At 38.3% G+C, this 16,117-nt stretch overlaps 3 protein-coding genes across 4 annotated transcripts; 2 read left to right on the top strand and 1 right to left on the bottom strand.

Annotated features, from left to right (window-relative positions):
• The first annotated feature begins 511 nt into the window (after window positions 1-511).
• On the top strand, window positions 512-5,451 carry LOC112198157 (protein CHUP1, chloroplastic). Its single transcript, XM_024339229.2, has 9 exons — window positions 512-1,142; window positions 1,388-1,476; window positions 1,625-2,389; window positions 2,666-4,042; window positions 4,146-4,277; window positions 4,445-4,626; window positions 4,716-4,827; window positions 4,935-5,078; window positions 5,196-5,451. Exons 1-9 carry the CDS (start codon window positions 1,037-1,039, stop codon window positions 5,292-5,294), a joined length of 3,006 nt encoding a protein of 1,001 aa, XP_024194997.1. The 5' UTR covers window positions 512-1,036; the 3' UTR covers window positions 5,295-5,451.
• An 86-nt stretch (window positions 5,452-5,537) lies between these two features.
• LOC112198159 (uncharacterized protein At1g26090, chloroplastic) lies at window positions 5,538-8,329 on the bottom strand. 2 transcript variants are annotated; one of them, XM_024339231.2, is made up of 7 exons: window positions 7,950-8,328; window positions 7,201-7,344; window positions 7,010-7,084; window positions 6,723-6,916; window positions 6,463-6,634; window positions 5,957-6,379; window positions 5,538-5,807 (listed from the first exon to the last, which is right to left on the bottom strand). In XM_024339231.2, exons 1-7 carry the CDS (start codon window positions 8,184-8,186, stop codon window positions 5,676-5,678), a joined length of 1,377 nt encoding a protein of 458 aa, XP_024194999.1. In that variant the 5' UTR covers window positions 8,187-8,328; the 3' UTR covers window positions 5,538-5,675. The 2 variants fall into 2 exon arrangements, with proteins under 2 accessions (XP_024194999.1, XP_040374194.1); XM_040518260.1 differs by lacking the exon at window positions 7,201-7,344 and having other exon boundaries at window positions 7,950-8,329.
• Window positions 8,330-12,932: 4,603 nt separating this feature from the next.
• On the top strand, window positions 12,933-15,876 carry LOC112197657 (coiled-coil domain-containing protein 130). Its single transcript, XM_024338416.2, has 7 exons — window positions 12,933-13,093; window positions 13,447-13,509; window positions 13,599-13,678; window positions 14,297-14,405; window positions 14,541-14,700; window positions 14,844-15,007; window positions 15,308-15,876. Exons 1-7 carry the CDS (start codon window positions 13,091-13,093, stop codon window positions 15,659-15,661), a joined length of 933 nt encoding a protein of 310 aa, XP_024194184.1. The 5' UTR covers window positions 12,933-13,090; the 3' UTR covers window positions 15,662-15,876.
• The last annotated feature ends 241 nt before the right edge of the window (window positions 15,877-16,117 follow it).

The raw sequence follows: 16,117 nt of genomic DNA, 5'->3' as shown, positions 1-16,117 counted from the left end.
CCACAAGCAAGAGGCTGAGAATTAAAATTAGCCCTATCTTTAGTCATCAACCTACTTTCTAATCTTCCCATCTTCATTGTTTGACGAGCTATACAAAACTTGTCTTCAATACAAGAGCCGTTTGGTCTGGACCTACTATATTGATTTGTACTTGCATGACCAAAAACCACACAACCATTTATCACTGTTAACTTTTGTAGATCCTCTGCCATCTGATTTTAATCGTACAAATCCAGGGAGATGGATCAGATGGCAATGATTGGTCATATTTTGTCTTCGAGTTATGATCAACCTGAGCTTAACTCTATATCATGTGAATAAAAACCAAACGGTTAGGAAGAACTGCCAACAGAAATATTAATTCAGCGGGGCAACAGAGTTAGAAATGGAAACCCACACGTTTACATGACTGCCAGATATTAGGTAATATCTATAGCAAGAAAGAAATACAGTTAAGCAGGTTTAATGGGGTTTCAAATTTACAGTTTCTAGGTTTTTTTTTCACGTTTCAGCTTTTGTTTTGGCTTGTTTAACTGCATATTGTCCTTAACATCTACAAAGACTTGTTTGGACCCACCCATTCGTGAAGTGTCGATCCTTTTGGAGAAGAATGGCCACTAGATATTGGTGGCTGCTGTAGCTCTTAGCGTTAAGAGCTGTACTGGAATTCTATTTATCAAGAACTTCTGACACAAGCAAGCTTTCTCGTGTGGAAGTTCTATGCAAGATGATAGTTGATGGTGTGGGAATGTTTATTCTTCATGAATAGATTTGGTTATTAATTAAACATATAAGTACAAGTTCTTCAAACTGTGCTGGGGATGTTTATGATTGGATATTGTAAAACAAGGATTATCTTCTTAAGCTCTCTTGGGAATTACAGGTTCTGGGTTGCTGTTGCTGCATTTCCAGGGCTGTGTAATGGTGTGAGTAATCAATTATGAGGTGTGGACGAAGAGGGTGGTTGGATGTTTTGGAGTTAGGTTTTCTTTATATATGAGCGGAAAAATAAGCTTTTTGGATTTGCAATATCTTCATGATAAGATTAGGCCTCTTGGTTGCTGCTTCAATTGCAGCCTTTGCAGCGAGGCAGCTCAATGTCAAAAAGCCGAATTCATCAGCCTCGACCGCTAGACCTTCAGGTATTCATCTCAATAAGTTTGATATCTATCACTTTCTTATTTGTTAGCTGAAAGTATAAATTATTTCTACCAACAGGGATGGGGGACCTTTTATTAGTTGATGTATTGCAACTGAGCTGTATTTGTTATAGATAGTCTTATGGCAGAGAAGAGCTCATTTTCGGATGTTCTTTCTAGTGTAATTTTTTTATCATATTCTTCAATTCTTGATTGTTAGCCATTCTTCTTTTGATATTGCAACTTAGAAAATGGCGAAACAAACTCTAAACGTCAGAGTGAGAAGGAAGACGAAGAGCAACTTGCATATTCTAATGATAGCCTCAAAGAGAAGGATGTAAGTACAAAACAAACTTCTATCAAATTCCCATCTCTTTTGCAATATAGAAAAAACTAGCTTGCAGATTTAATAATTTGCTACACCCTTTGTTTTGACTTTTTTTTTTTTTTTTTTTTGAGCTAACTATGAGTTATACATATTGCAGGGAGAAGCAGAAGAAGAGGAGGAGGAGGATGAAGAAGAGGTTAAATTAATCAGCAGTGTATTTGACCGGGCTCGTGACATTCAACCTGGTGGTGATATTGATGATGAAGATATATTACCAGAATTTGAAGATCTTTTATCTGGGGAGATTGACTACCCAATACTTGTTAACAAGGATAGTAATGAGAAAGATGTATATGAAACTGAAATGGCAAATAATGCAAGTGAGCTGGAACGGCTGCGCAATTTGGTAAAGGAATTAGAGGAAAGAGAAGTGAAACTTGAAGGTGAACTACTCGAGTACTATGGATTGAAGGAACAGGAATCAGATATCACTGAAATACAAAGGCAGCTCAAGATAAAAACTGTGGAGATTGGCATGCTCAATATTACTATCAACTCTCTGCAGGTTGAGAGGAAGAAGCTTCAAGAAGAGGTTGCTCAGGGAGCTACCACCAAGAAGGAGCTGGAGGCAGCAAGGAATAAAATTAAGGAGTTGCAGAGGCAGATTCAGCTTGATGCTAACCAGACAAAAGGCCAGTTACTGTTGCTCAAACAACAAGTTTCGGGTTTACAGGAAAAAGAGGAAGAGGCAGTCAAGAAAGATTCTGAAATTGAAAAGAAGCTGAAAGCTGTGAAAGACTTAGAGGTGGAAGTCATGGAGCTTAAGAGAAAGAACAAGGAACTTCAAATCGAAAAGAGAGAACTGTCTATTAAATTGAATACTGCTGAATCAAGAGTAGTGACACTCTCTAATATGACAGAGGTTAGTCTGAGTTCCCTTTTGGCCACTTTTGGTTTACACAATAGTGCCCTTCACTATTTCGAGTTGAGACTAGTACTTTTCTTTTTTGGCACTGGAAGTTGAGACTCGAACTTATATGCAAAGATTATAATTTTTTTTTATTTAGTGAAAATGATTTAACAACCTGGTGGAAGGGCATAGAGTATTTTACTTGCATTATGAACAAAATATGTTGTAATTGGTGCGTTTATGTTTGTTTAAAATTTATCCTTACAATGCTTTTCCTCACTATTTCAGACTGAAATGGTTGCCAATGTAAGAGGCGAGGTCAATAATCTAAAGCATGCAAATGAGGACCTGTTAAAGCAAGTGGAAGGTCTTCAGATGAACAGGTTCAGTGAAGTTGAAGAGCTAGTGTACCTTCGTTGGCTAAACGCATGCTTGAGGTTTGAACTCCGGAACTATCAGACACCTCAAGGAAAGATATCAGCTCGTGATCTCAACAAGAATCTGAGCCCAAAGTCACAGGAGAAGGCCAAACAACTGATGTTGGAGTATGCAGGATCAGAGCGCGGGCAGGGGGATACGGATATGGAAAGCAACTATTCTCAACCATCTTCGCCTGGAAGTGAGGATTTTGATAATGCTTCTATTGATAGTTCCACCAGTCGATACAGTAGTCTCAGTAAAAGACCTAGCTTAATCCAAAAGCTTAAAAAATGGGGGAAAAGCAAAGATGATTCAAGTTCTCTTTCATCTCCAGTGAGATCATTATCCGGAAGCTCTCCGGGCAGGGCAAGTATGAGTGTTCGACCAAGGGGACCACTGGAAGCACTAATGCTAAGGAATGCAAGCGATGGTGTAGCAATCACTACATTTGGGAAGATGGACCAGGAACTTCCAGACTCTCCTCAAACACCCACTCTTCCAAACATTAGAACACAAATGCCTTCTAGCAACTCACCTAATTCTGTTTCATCATCTTTCCATGTGATGTCTAAATCTGTTGAAGGAGTTCTAGATGAGAAATATCCTGCGTATAAGGATCGCCATAAGTTGGCCTTAGAGAGGGAAAAACAAATTAAGGAAAGGGCTGATCAGGCAAGAGCAGAGAAGTTTGGTGATAAATCAAATGTAAGTTTCAGCTACGAGCCTAGAACAAAAGCTGACAAGGATAGAATAGTTAGTTTGCCACCCAAACTTACCCTTATAAAGGAGAAGGCAGTTATTTCGGGTGATTCAAGCAACCAAGCGGATGGTGGTAAGGCTTTTGATCCTCAAGAAATAAGCAAGATGAAACTTGCTCAAATTGAGAAGAGACCTCCTAGGGTGCCTCGGCCACCTCCTAAATCTGGAGGTGCCCCTGTTGGTACAACTCCCACTCCCTCGAGTGGGATACCATTACCACCTCCTCCACCAGGTGGCCCACCTCCACCTCCTCCACCACCTGGTGGACCACCTCGTCCACCTCCTCCACCAGGAAGCTTGCCAAGGGGCGCAGGAGGTGGTGATAAAGTGCACCGTGCTCCTGAGCTGGTTGAGTTCTATCAGTCGCTGATGAAACGTGAGGCAAAGAAGGATACATCATCTTTAATATCTACATCATCGAATGTATCTAGTGCAAGGAGCAACATGATTGGGGAGATTGAGAACAAATCATCTTTCCTTTTAGCTGTGAGTACAATTCTGTTCTTCATTTCAGTTATCTGCTTGCTTTTAAACTATGGTGTTTATTACTAAAATATAAAAATGCTGAAATTGTATGGGCTGGATACAGGTGAAAGCTGATGTTGAAGCTCAAGGTGACTTTGTCATGTCATTGGCAACTGAAGTTCGTGCAGCTTCCTTCACAAACATTGATGATTTGGTAGCCTTTGTGAACTGGCTAGATGAAGAGCTGTCCTTCTTGGTATGCCTCTACAAACATATATCAAAATGTGCCTTTCGACGGTAGAAGGAACAGCATTTTAAGCAAAAGATAATTGCAACTGCTAAAATCAAAGACTTTAAACACCTTGTAACACTTCTTTTCACTATGGGTTATCTTGAATTCATTTCTGTTGCTGCCTTTTGTAGGTTGATGAAAGGGCCGTCCTCAAGCACTTTGATTGGCCTGAAGGGAAAGTGGATGCTTTAAGAGAAGCCGCTTTTGAATACCAAGACTTGATGAAGTTGGAGCAGAAAGTCTCCACTTTTGTTGATGATCCCAAACTCTCATGTGAAGCTGCTCTAAAGAAGATGTATTCATTGCTCGAAAAGTATGAACTTTCTCTTCATGCATTGACATGCTGGTTATAAGACATGCAGCTTTCTGTCATTCTCAAATTTTCTGTTATTTTGTTGCCAGGGTCGAACAGAGTGTATATGCTCTGTTGCGTACAAGGGACATGGCTATTTCACGATGCAAGGAGTTTGGAATTCCAGTTGATTGGTTATTAGATTCTGGAGTTGTTGGCAAGGTATGCTTCAAAACTTCAAAGAGAAATTGTTTTACATTTACTACCTTTGATATTATTAATCTCTTGTATGGAAAAATCAATCTCTTATAAGATGTTTGCTTTTGCAGATCAAGCTCTCATCTGTACAGTTGGCAAGAAAGTATATGAAACGCGTAGCTTCAGAACTTGATGCAATGAGTGGACCTGAGAAGGAACCAAACAGAGAATTTATACTTCTGCAAGGCGTGCGTTTTGCCTTCCGTGTTCATCAGGTAGATTGGAACTTCGCTCTTGTTGAAGCTGTTTGGTAATTTGATATACAGAATTTTCAAATTGAAAGAGATTTGAAAGAACATAAATTAAAAATGCTAACGTTGAACTGTTTCCAGTTTGCTGGAGGCTTTGATGCAGAGAGCATGAAGGCATTCGAAGAGCTTAGGGGCCGTGTCAGCGGACAAAGAGAAGAAGAAAATGGACCAGAAACGTAATTTGAGTCTTACATTTTTTTCTCCTCCTTCGGCTCTTGGTTTTTCTGTTGTATATTTCCATCTTTACTGACTCATGCTGCAGAGTCGTTCATATTGACCATGTAATACAATTACAAGTCCATTGAGGCCAAAAGTAAATTATGCAAAGTTACTCATACTTGTTGTACAAGACTTCTTCCATTTGCTCAGTAGCACAAATCGGAACAGAACATGCTTATTATACCTCGATAGAAAAACAAAAACTTGCCGTAAAGTGAGAACTACCTTTATTGATATAATGATGTCAGTATAGCTTAACATGTCAATTTTGCCTAATCTCTCTCACAGAAATACACAAGTGATCATGAATAGGTGGAGTCACCAAAATTTGATTACACTACACTATCTCATTGTGATTACAAGACTTCTGTCTATGAACTTGGCACCTCCAACCTTCCCTTGAATTTTAGAAGGCAGATGAATTACACGTCTTTGATCCCCGGCTTCCACTAATAACTCTGATCCTCCTCTGTACTGCATTTATCAAATGGTTACATGTTCAGTGTCATATTATAATTATGTAAAAATATGCATTGTCCAAAGATAGACAAAAAGAAAAAATGATAACGACAGAAGGCTATAGCAAACTAGCAAAAGAACTAAATTCTTAGGTACAATCATACCTGATATAGCTTTATCTCTGACTTCTCAAAACCTGGCATGAAAAGGATTATTGACTTTCTGGCTGCATCAAACGATACAGAGGACAGTAGGCTACTGCTGCCACTTGCTGTCGTAGAAAGAAGACTTCGTGCATTTTCACCGACAGTGTTTTGCATGATTGCAACCCAGTCCAGAGGGGGGAGACCTAGGGAGATATGTGGAATGAAAGCAAAAGGCAAGGGTGAAAATATATTCTTGAGTTCTTCCTCTGATTCAGTATTCAATTTTGGTGATGCGATGGCAAATGCTCCAGAAATCTGTCCACCAGCTTGGATTGTGCAACCCCAATATCGTAATGCAGAACTAATTGATGCTGGATTGTCTGGGTCCAACATTAGGAAGCAGCCAAATTTTTGAGGTTCTGAGAAAGCAGACGACCCTCTCTGCACCACACATGGACTTGGTAGGATCACAATGGATTTACATAAAAATAATGTGGTAATAGGAAATAGGGGATGGTACTCACCTCCAACATTTTTTCAACACTGTCCCATATTTCTGCACTCATTTTCCCATTGAAAAGAGGTTTACTGCTGGTTATACTCATGGCTTCATCCACAAGTCTGAGAAGTGAAGGACCGGCCATCCTCCCAAGATCAGTTTTCTCAGCCACATTCCGTAGATATTTTAAGTACAACCTGTACATGGTCATGCAACTCAATGTCAATTCATACATAATAACATGACTGAAAATTCTTTGCGTGTGAGAGAGGAAACTTGCTTGACCTTGCTTTACCGGCTGCACTTATCATCCTTAGCATTTCCTCGGAGCTCATACCATCATACACAATTATGTCAAATTTATCTTTATCGTGGTTTCTTTGAGCCACATTCCCAAAGAACCCCACAAGCCTCTCAAGTGCTAATGCGGAAAAAATAGGATCCATCCCAGGAAGCACGCCAAGCTCTTCTCCAAAAATCTGCTCAATTGAAAAGAAAACTGCATCATACAGGACCCCAGCAGATGACACATCCAACTGCAGCTAAACCCTAAAATGATGTCACCTACCTACCCCTTCAAGAATTCCTTGTGTCATATTAAGTCGAGCATCTGCTTGCTTTAGCTGCTTCAAAGGTCCTAGAAGCATCTACATTACCAAGAATACTTCAATTTGTGTCTGGAGTGACTTTTGCAGCAAACTTAATGACACAGTATAATTCTTTAAAAGTAAAAAAGAAGGAGAAAAGGAGTTTGCAAACACACTTTGGTGGTTTCAAACCTAAGAGCCGAAAGGTTATGGCTGCATAGAACTGGAGATGTTCCAATTTTGCAGTTTAGAAGGAACTCAGTAGAGGGATCTTGTGTATGTATCACCAAACATGTGCTAAAGCCAGCCATTGCAAAATGCTGAAAATTCATCATTTGAAGAACAACAATGAATAAGGGGTGTAACAACTAGATAATTATATGCTTCGAAAACCTTTTCACAGGATTCATTGGTTGAACAAAACTTGAAATACAAGTACATAATCAGCTAAAATAGTAGCAGGAACCAAATTTAAGCCGCCAACATGCAAAAGCTTGAAACAGTTCACCAAAAGACTTGATCTTTGAGGCAAAAAGTGGAACATAATGGCATTGAAAGAGCATAAATGACAAATCTTTCACCAACTGTGTGGATTCTTCTCCTTGATTGTGAAGGGTATAACCCAAGCACAGCTATCTACTCTGAAATTGGAACATAATGGCATTGAAAACAGTAAATTACTAATCTTTCACAAACTGTATGGTTTCTTCTTCTTGATTCTGTAAGTATGACCATGGAACAACTATAATCTATTCTGAAATTCAAACTTTTGAAATGGAAATCACTATAATTAACACTTGCTCGCTATCATAATTTCAAACAAGTGCTATCAATCTTAATCTGGGTACCATATTTTCTTTGTTTTAACCTCAGACACAAGTTAGAAACTGCAAAATTGATACAATGCAGATTCAGACAGAGATACCTGGGCAGCGAAAATGGCAGAGGTGGTCTTGCCAGACCCACCTTTCCCCAAGAAAGTGACCAACTTTGTTGACTTGTGAGAATCCTCAGACGAAGACGAAGCCGCCAAGGTTCCTGATGATGGTGTTCTGGTTCGTGTTCTTGTCGTGTGCACTGGGTTTGGTGTTGTGCGGTTTAGGACAGAGGAATAAGGGAAGGAGTTTGGAGGGAGGACTGGGCAAAAGGTAAGCAGAGCCATCTGGTCAACGTGGGTCAAGCTGCTGGCCGGGGGTTGGTTTCTACTTTCTATGGGATTGGCCGATTGGGATCGAGAGAAAGACAAGAGGGCGTTCAAGTAAGTCGGGGATGGGAAGTGTGACTACTCAATTACTCATATTTTACGGCTCTTGATCGTGTAATGCTATTTAGGTGAGACATTTATCCTACATTGCTCGCTCATCTTGCAGTTTATACAGAACATTCACATGTAGATTGTCCAATATTCATATCATTTTTTACTGTCCAGAAGAGAGAATCAAACTTCAGACATCTTTTTTAACATCTAACTCAAAAATTTCTCATTTATAAGGAAAAAAACTGATGACATTAGATAAAATTGTATTTGATTTTTTCCCATATCATGATGTTTTCTTTCTTATTCTAAAACTTACTCTAACTAAACATGAAATTTATTCGTGTTCTCAAATTAATTTTTTATCGATGAGCTGTGACGTATTGGTAAATTATAATTTCAACATTGTAAACGTCATGAGTTTATGCAAATTTAGCTAGTTGAAAATAAATACTATAAACAACAAAGTGGGAGAAAATATTTCTTAGAAATTTGCAATTGTGTGTGGTAATGAATCAGCACTTCCCTTTAGTTTAGATGCTCTGAAGTTTTTAGTGTTTTGTAAATCATAAACTTAGATCACTGTCCTTTTCACCATCTCACATTTCAGGCAATTGATGACATATAGCATTTGCTTTCTGCTATTTTTTTTTTCCATATTTTTCAAGCGGTTCATAAAAATTTCATGTATTTTGTCCCTCACTTTAGCCAAACAGTACTTCCTAGATTGCTTTGTCAGTAGATAATGTAGATTGCAACTTCCGCACTCTTTTACTTAATTAGTTGCAATCAATCAATTAATCCATGTGGAGTTTCACTCCCAACCCTTAATAGAGATTGATTAACATAAATCCATGTCTCATTCTACCTATGCATCAAAATCAAAGACAAATAATTAAGGGTTTGACAAATGAAATTATTATAATCCTAGCTTTTTTCTTCCTTTATTTCCAAGGAACTTTAAACTGGTAAAAGGCGAAGGGGTCTACCTCCCTCTCTTTCTTCCCTGTCTCCCAACATTAAATTTAGCATAAAAAGATAGTAGCTAGCAAGTCTCATATGAAAGTCACACACACATTTCTTCAACTCCCTCCTCGAAATCCTTATTGTCTCCTCTACATATACATATATACACATATATATAAATATATATCATCGTAAATTTGTCCATCATATTCAAGCAGCTGGCAAATAATCTTGGAGATTTTCCTCCATTAGGTTGTTTCATCCTCATCATTTAACTCCTCGATCCATGCTTCCGCTTCTCATCATCTTTCTCCTCCTCCTAATATTCCACCATGGCCTTCAGAATTCCTCGATATCATCATCACCTACTAGTTTTGATCACCATTCTCTGCCTCTCCATCCTCATCTTCTTCTTCCTTCAATATGAATGCTACAACTCCAAGACAATCAATAGCATCCATAAACAAATCTCTCATCACCATCATCATCTTCATCGTCGTCGCCCTAATCTGGCCATGAGCAGAAAAGTTTTAGCAAGCAAGTTTGATTTCACCCCATTCGTACATCGCCGTCAGCAACACCGCCAAAGAAGACCTGCACCCGATCATCACACGGAGCCTGCAGCTAATTCCGATGAGAGTTCCAAGGAGATCGATCCACGTTACGGTGTCGAAAAGCGACGAGTCCCCACAGGTCCCAACCCATTGCACCATCGATGAGTCCTTTCTCAGGTGATCGATGAAGTCAAAGCAAAAGAAAGATGATATGAATGTTAGTGGACCATTTATTGAAACCTATGGTATATGTTTTTCTTTTTCTTCCACTAGCTACTACAGCTCTTTTTGTTTTTGTCCAGAAAACCATAATGCAGATGAAGAAATGTATGAATATTGTGATTGATTGAGCTTGTACATGGTCGACACTATGATTGTTTTTTTCATGATGAAAAGGGTGAATTTATTGATACTACTCGATCTGTCTGTGTTTCCTTTTGGTTAATTTTCAGTGCATGCATTATTATTACCATGAGATATATTACTTTACGACTTTGGTGTCGATATTTCTATTTTTTTCTAAAGCTAGTGATCGATATATAAGTAGCAAAGAAACATGAGTAGCCGTGACGGCACGGCACAGTGTATTTGACGAGAAGATATTAATACTGTCATTGCTAAGCTAAAACCACCTTTACATATGAATAGAGTTGGTTACTGTAAAGCTGGGCTTTTCTTTCTTCGAAGAGATTCATTATTCTAGTAGTTGGTCGGTGCCACCATGCACCAAACCAACTTCCACCAAAGGAAAAAGAGAAAGAAAGAGTAGAATACACTAAGAAATAAAGCTGCGATGATCGAGTAGAATACTGAATGTGCTCAGCCGCCGTGTCTGGTCGGTGTTTTGTTTGTCATATATATTTGGAGGCCGGTAAGGTGACTTTGGGGTTTTGTCTTGTGGGATGCTTGAGTCTTATCGTGGTGGTTCCGAAAGAGGGTGACTAACGTACTGAGTCCGAGGGCTCTGATTTGGGATTAGGAAGGGTTAATTATTCGAGTTTGGTGACATTTCCTTATTAGTTTATCTCCGTTGTGAAATCATGTTGAACAAGATAACACAATTTAAATAAATTTTGCACTAATATTAGGTTTCGAAAAGAATTCATGGTATATGGTAAGGTCCTTCTACAAAACATTGGTTTTATTCAGGTTAGTTTCTTATTGTGAGGTAAATGAACATGTTTTTTTTTTTTTGTTAAAACAAAAACAAGGAGCAAAATTATAGATCATGACTTAGTTCTTCGGGGTGGGACGAAAAACAAACCTAAGCAATTTCGCATATTTAAAAAAAAAAATCCTAGAACATAAAAAACAAAGTGCATTATACTCTAGAGCAGTAAAAAAATAAAAAAAATAAAAAGTGTACTCATGGCCTTAATCCGATTGTTGCAATTTCACTCAAAAGCAGTCTTTGGATGTTAAGAAGACCTAATGACGGCTTTTTTTTTGGGCTCTTGACCATTTACTCAATTTTGACCTAATAAATACCCACTTACTCAATTAAAAGATTTGTGTGCCCACTTATCCAATTTAAATGTAAAAAGATAAGTTTGCCTTTTAAATAATAATTAAAAAGTCATTGGAGACTTCACCGGACTCCTGCACCGGTAACCGGTATCCGATCATCGGTCGCCGAGGACTTTTGTTACCCCCCCCCCCCCAATAAATTTTTATATAGTTTATTGGGGGGGGTAATAAAATGTTTATTGGGTATTATTGGACCGCAATACAAAGTTTATTGGAGGGCAATAAAATAGGACGTCAGATTCCGCTCACCGATCAGGAGGTTACCGAAAGTTCACAAAAAGATCGCCGGAGACTTTTATTACCTCCCAATAGGTTTTTATTGGGGCCAATAAAAAGTTTATTAGGAGCAATAAAATCAGACACCGGATTCGGCCGCTAGTGACCAGATTTTGGCGATCGGCAACCAGAGTCCCGTGAAGTCTCTCTTTCTAACTGACAAAGGGAGTGAGGGCAAAATTATCCCAAACATTAATAAAAAATAACTTAATAGGGTATAACTTATAAGGGCAAAAAATATGTAATTTGTTGGGTAAGTGGGCAATCTTATAAGATGTTTGGGTAAGTGAGATTAGTGTATCTCAAATTTGGGTAAATGAACATTTTTTTTTCCTCCCATGGCTAACCATTTCCTCCAAGGGAAAAAACTATTGTCAGTAGCTTGAGCCCAAAGTCATAAATTCTCAGTGGCAAGAGTCTACAATTAATGTATCCTATTAGAAATGTCTGCTCACCTAAGGAACAGTTTTTAAGAGACTGTAAGGGACAAATGAATCTGACGGTTGAAAATAAATGCAAAGTTTTAAGTTACTATAGTTTCTGATTTTGTATTTAATACATGTGATTGAAATGCATTTGTCCCTCACAGTCCCTTAAAACTGTCCCTTAGGTGAGCAAATCAGTCCTATTAAAACTGTCCCTTAAAAATAGGACTGATGCCAAAAACGTGTGCTTCACACCAATAGTGATACATTTCTCCAAACCTCCCTCATCGACTGATGCAAGTGGGATCAAAACTTTAGAATCATGTTTAGGTTACTTTTCTTAGACCAATTTACTCCCAAACCCCTGTTAAGCATGACAAGCCGTCACCAAATCATCATCAAAGATCATATCCAGGTTAATTCTTAGACCAATCTACAACTGATCCGACAACTTCCAAACCTCTGCTCGTCATAATGGTGCTCCAGCCTCGAGACACCCAGACCTCCACCACACCAAAAAAATCATCCGCCACCAAAACGTCGAGTCAAGTTCGAAACCACCAAAGCCACAAAGCAACCGAACTAAGAACGTATAATGGAGGAATCACTAGGGCCCTATATAATAAATACTTGTAATTTGACTATATCACCCCTATATGTTTTATGAGTTGTATAGTTTTTCAATATTTCAGGGTCATTTTGGTACATTATTTCTGTTTTGGCTAACAAAGCATTTTCTCTTAATAATAGTATAGATATATCAAATGGACTGGGTTAGGGTGTAGCAAAAAATAAAGGATTGGGTTGGGCCTTCTTTTCAATGAGCACATCTTACTTCACTATTGGCGGCCCATTCGTGAGATAAAGAAAAAAGATAAGGGCCCAGGCCCAGAAGACCGACCGTCTTTGTTGTCCAACAAAAACACGGAGGGAGAAGAAAACCCCAATTTCAATTTCAAGATTTCCAGGGAGATACAGAGAGACCCATAAATTGAAATCCAACGCACTCCGGATCGATTAATCAGAAACACTTCTCTGTTCGGAGAATTCCAACCAAGAAAATATGGTAAAGCTCGCTCTGATTGAAAATTTCATCAATTTTTTCTTTCTTTTTTTCTTGTTCAAATTCTAATATTAGGGTTTTGTGTAGCGAAAGATGACTTCTTTTTGGGGGGTTTTGCGTGAAATCAATTTCTCTGAATAATCTTTTTATAGATTGATGAACAAAAGTTTGATTCTTGATTAACATCGCTTATAATTATTCCTGCTTAAAAATAAATAGTTCGTCTGTCTAAGGTTTTAGGAATTGCTAATTGTATGTAATTTTTGTTTCTGTAAAGAATAATGCATGGAATTGTTGATGTTGATATGATTGGATTTGCTCAATCTGCTAAACTTGTGTTGGTTCGATTTCTGCAGTCTTCACTTGCAGCTGCTAGAGCCGACAACTTCTATTATCCTCCGGAATGGACCCCGAATCAGGTTTTAAACTCGGAACCTTTCAATTTCTGTTGCTGTTTTATATTGTGATACGGTTGGTATACTGATCGGAGCGGTGCTATTGTGTGCAGGGTTCTTTGAACAAGTTTCATGGTCAGCATGCTCTGAGGGAGCGAGCGCGGAAACTGGATCAGGGAATTTTGATCATAAGGTAACGTATCGGGCTTGTTTTTGTTAGGTGGTTGGTGTCCAGATGTGTCTTGTGTCTGTGTTTGTTTCGGAATGGAATGTTCTGTTGTGGTCGAATGACTTTACTTGCGTAATTGGTGATGAAGGGAGGCGAGTCCTGTTTTGGTTGTATTCTAGCAACTGTTATTCCTACTAAAAACCTGCATAGGGACAACATTTCTGTGGAGGTGTTTTGTGAGGTTTAAGGTCTTCTTAAAATAACCCCCCTTTTTCCATATATGTATATTCTGCTCTCAATATGACAGGAAACTTAGTATTACTGAGTTATGACCATGCTTGGGAATTCATTTTCAAATGGGCTATATGTTATATTCTGGAGGGGTGGATTATATCTAGGAGTATGCTTTCATAGGTGACTCTTCTAGGGTATACTCTTATTCTACTTTTTGTAATGTTTACCAAGATTCAAAAGACTGTAAAAGATATGGAAGTGCACTTGAAGTATCTACAGTTTTGTGGTTTTGTTTGCAAATTTGGATTGAATGATAATGGGGAATTTATTAACATTTTTCAGAATACATGTAGTTCAACTTTATAGTGGAGAAATATAGAAAAGTTCTGATAATTATCTTCATTTCAGGTTTGAGATGCCTTACAATATATGGTGCGGTGGGTGCAATTCTATGATTGCAAAGGGTGTTCGATTCAATGCTGAAAAAAAGCAAGTGGGAAACTATTATTCAACAAAGGTATGTTTTTCAACTAATTCTGATCCTTCTGAGTTCTCCGTCCATTTTGAACTAATTTGATAGAAATTGCATTTTTGCAGCCCCCTGATTATGAAACTCATGTTTTTAATGATAGTGTCGTCTTTGTGCCTGCAGATATGGAGCTTTTCCATGAAGGCTGCATGCTGCAAACAGGAGATTGTTATTCAGACAGATCCGAAGAATTGTCAGTATGTGATTATTAGCGGGGCTCAACAAAAGACTGAGGATTTTGACATTGAGGATGCAGAAACCTTTGCACTTCCTGCAGAAGAAGGTTGGTTTTACATTTCTGGATTATGATGCCATTTTGAAATAGATTGGCTGACTTATTGGAATTAAAGAGGGAGAAAAGGAATAAACAGTGATTTTGGGACAATTTTTTCATCATTTTAACTAAAATCAGTTCCTTGTCTACAGAAAAAGGTATGCTCGCAGATCCGTTTTACCGTCTTGAACATCAAGAAGAGGATTTGCAAAAGAAGAAAGAAGCTGAGCCAGTGCTCGTCCGCTTGCAGAGAATTTCTGACGACAGGCATTCAGATGATTATGCCCTTAACAAGGCTCTCAGGGCCAAACTTAGAGTATGTCACTGAGACCATATTTATCCTTTGTTTTTTGTTGAAAGATAAAATTGTCAGTCTTTTAGGTTTGTATAACAGGATAGATGACAGTGGAGAGGTAATTAGAATTTTTCACTCAGCACAGTTTGCATTTTTAGGTTTTTGGGAAAGTTATCTATTACTAGGATCAAAATACAAAAAATTTTGATTTATCTTCATGGATTGTTTTCTGCCTCTTTGTAGAGAATGAACTGAATTAGTGTTGAATCTGGCATTGGATGAAGGGCTTACTTACTCATTATAATCTATGTTTTATTTCAGTCTCAAAAGAAAAGAGTTGCTGAAGAAGAGGCTGCTTCAAGGAGAATGGGCCTCCATATACGACTGCTTCCAGCGGCAGAAGAGGATACTGCCACTGCATCACGGATGAAATTCTCTTCCAAGTTTGACAGAAATAGGAGGGATAAGCGAGCTTTGATTAATGCTTCTTCAATCTTTCCTGGGTCATCTGGGACTTCTAAGAAAGCCTTGGAACTAGAATCTAAGAGAAGGAAAATAAGTGCTGCAGCAGCATCTAGCTTACTTGCTGGGCGAGTCAAGCCTTCATCGTGGTCTCAGGATTCTGTTTCTTCAAGCAGGCACAATGGCTCTGCAGTCAAAGTGAGACGCTTCTAGCTCTTTAGGGTGCACAAGAGGGAAGTTGGCTTGAGCTCCAGATATGCCTGATTGCATGAACAATATTCATGTTCCCTTCTCAGTTTAAAAGAGTGTATGAGTTACCGAGTGTATTCTCTCTGTTGTACATAATCATGTTTAAATAATTGAATTGATGGTGTATTAGATCACCACCAGCTTCTTTTTTATAAAGATTGCCACTACCTTTGGCTTGATGCGCTGTGTGCAGCTTCAATTTTGTTAATGAATAATAGTCTTAAATGTGATAAAAAGATAAATAGTTAAACAAAATAGACATTGTTTTAGGGAATCAGAAATTGAGAGGAATTTGTTGTGTATTCTCATTGATAATATGGGCCCTCTTTATATAGAGGATTACAATGCATAGAATCTCAATCATACAAGGAAAGTAATTCTACATTGATTAGGATTCTAGATCATTCTAATTAAATCATA

This window comes from Rosa chinensis, chromosome 4 (genome assembly GCF_002994745.2).
Source record: "Rosa chinensis cultivar Old Blush chromosome 4, RchiOBHm-V2, whole genome shotgun sequence".
Lineage (NCBI taxonomy): Eukaryota > Viridiplantae > Streptophyta > Magnoliopsida > Rosales > Rosaceae > Rosa > Rosa chinensis.
This window is presented reverse-complemented; position numbering and strand designations above follow the sequence as displayed.

Coding starts and splice junctions, on each gene's coding strand:
- LOC112198157 (XM_024339229.2), top strand. CDS start 1,037: ATGATAAGATTAGGCCTCTTGGTTGCTGCTTCAATTGCAGCCTTTGCA. Junction 1,477..1,624: donor ATAGCCTCAAAGAGAAGGAT/GTAAGTACAAAA, acceptor TACATATTGCAG/GGAGAAGCAGAAGAAGAGGA. Junction 4,043..4,145: donor AATCATCTTTCCTTTTAGCT/GTGAGTACAATT, acceptor GGCTGGATACAG/GTGAAAGCTGATGTTGAAGC.
- LOC112198159 (XM_024339231.2), bottom strand. CDS start 8,186: ATGGCTCTGCTTACCTTTTGCCCAGTCCTCCCTCCAAACTCCTTCCCT. Junction 7,345..7,949: donor CTGCCATTTTCGCTGCCCAG/GTATCTCTGTCT, acceptor ATGAATTTTCAG/CATTTTGCAATGGCTGGCTT. Junction 5,808..5,956: donor CAGAGATAAAGCTATATCAG/GTATGATTGTAC, acceptor TGATAAATGCAG/TACAGAGGAGGATCAGAGTT.
- LOC112197657 (XM_024338416.2), top strand. Junction 13,679..14,296: donor CAGGGAATTTTGATCATAAG/GTAACGTATCGG, acceptor TCTTCATTTCAG/GTTTGAGATGCCTTACAATA. Junction 15,008..15,307: donor CTCTCAGGGCCAAACTTAGA/GTATGTCACTGA, acceptor GTTTTATTTCAG/TCTCAAAAGAAAAGAGTTGC.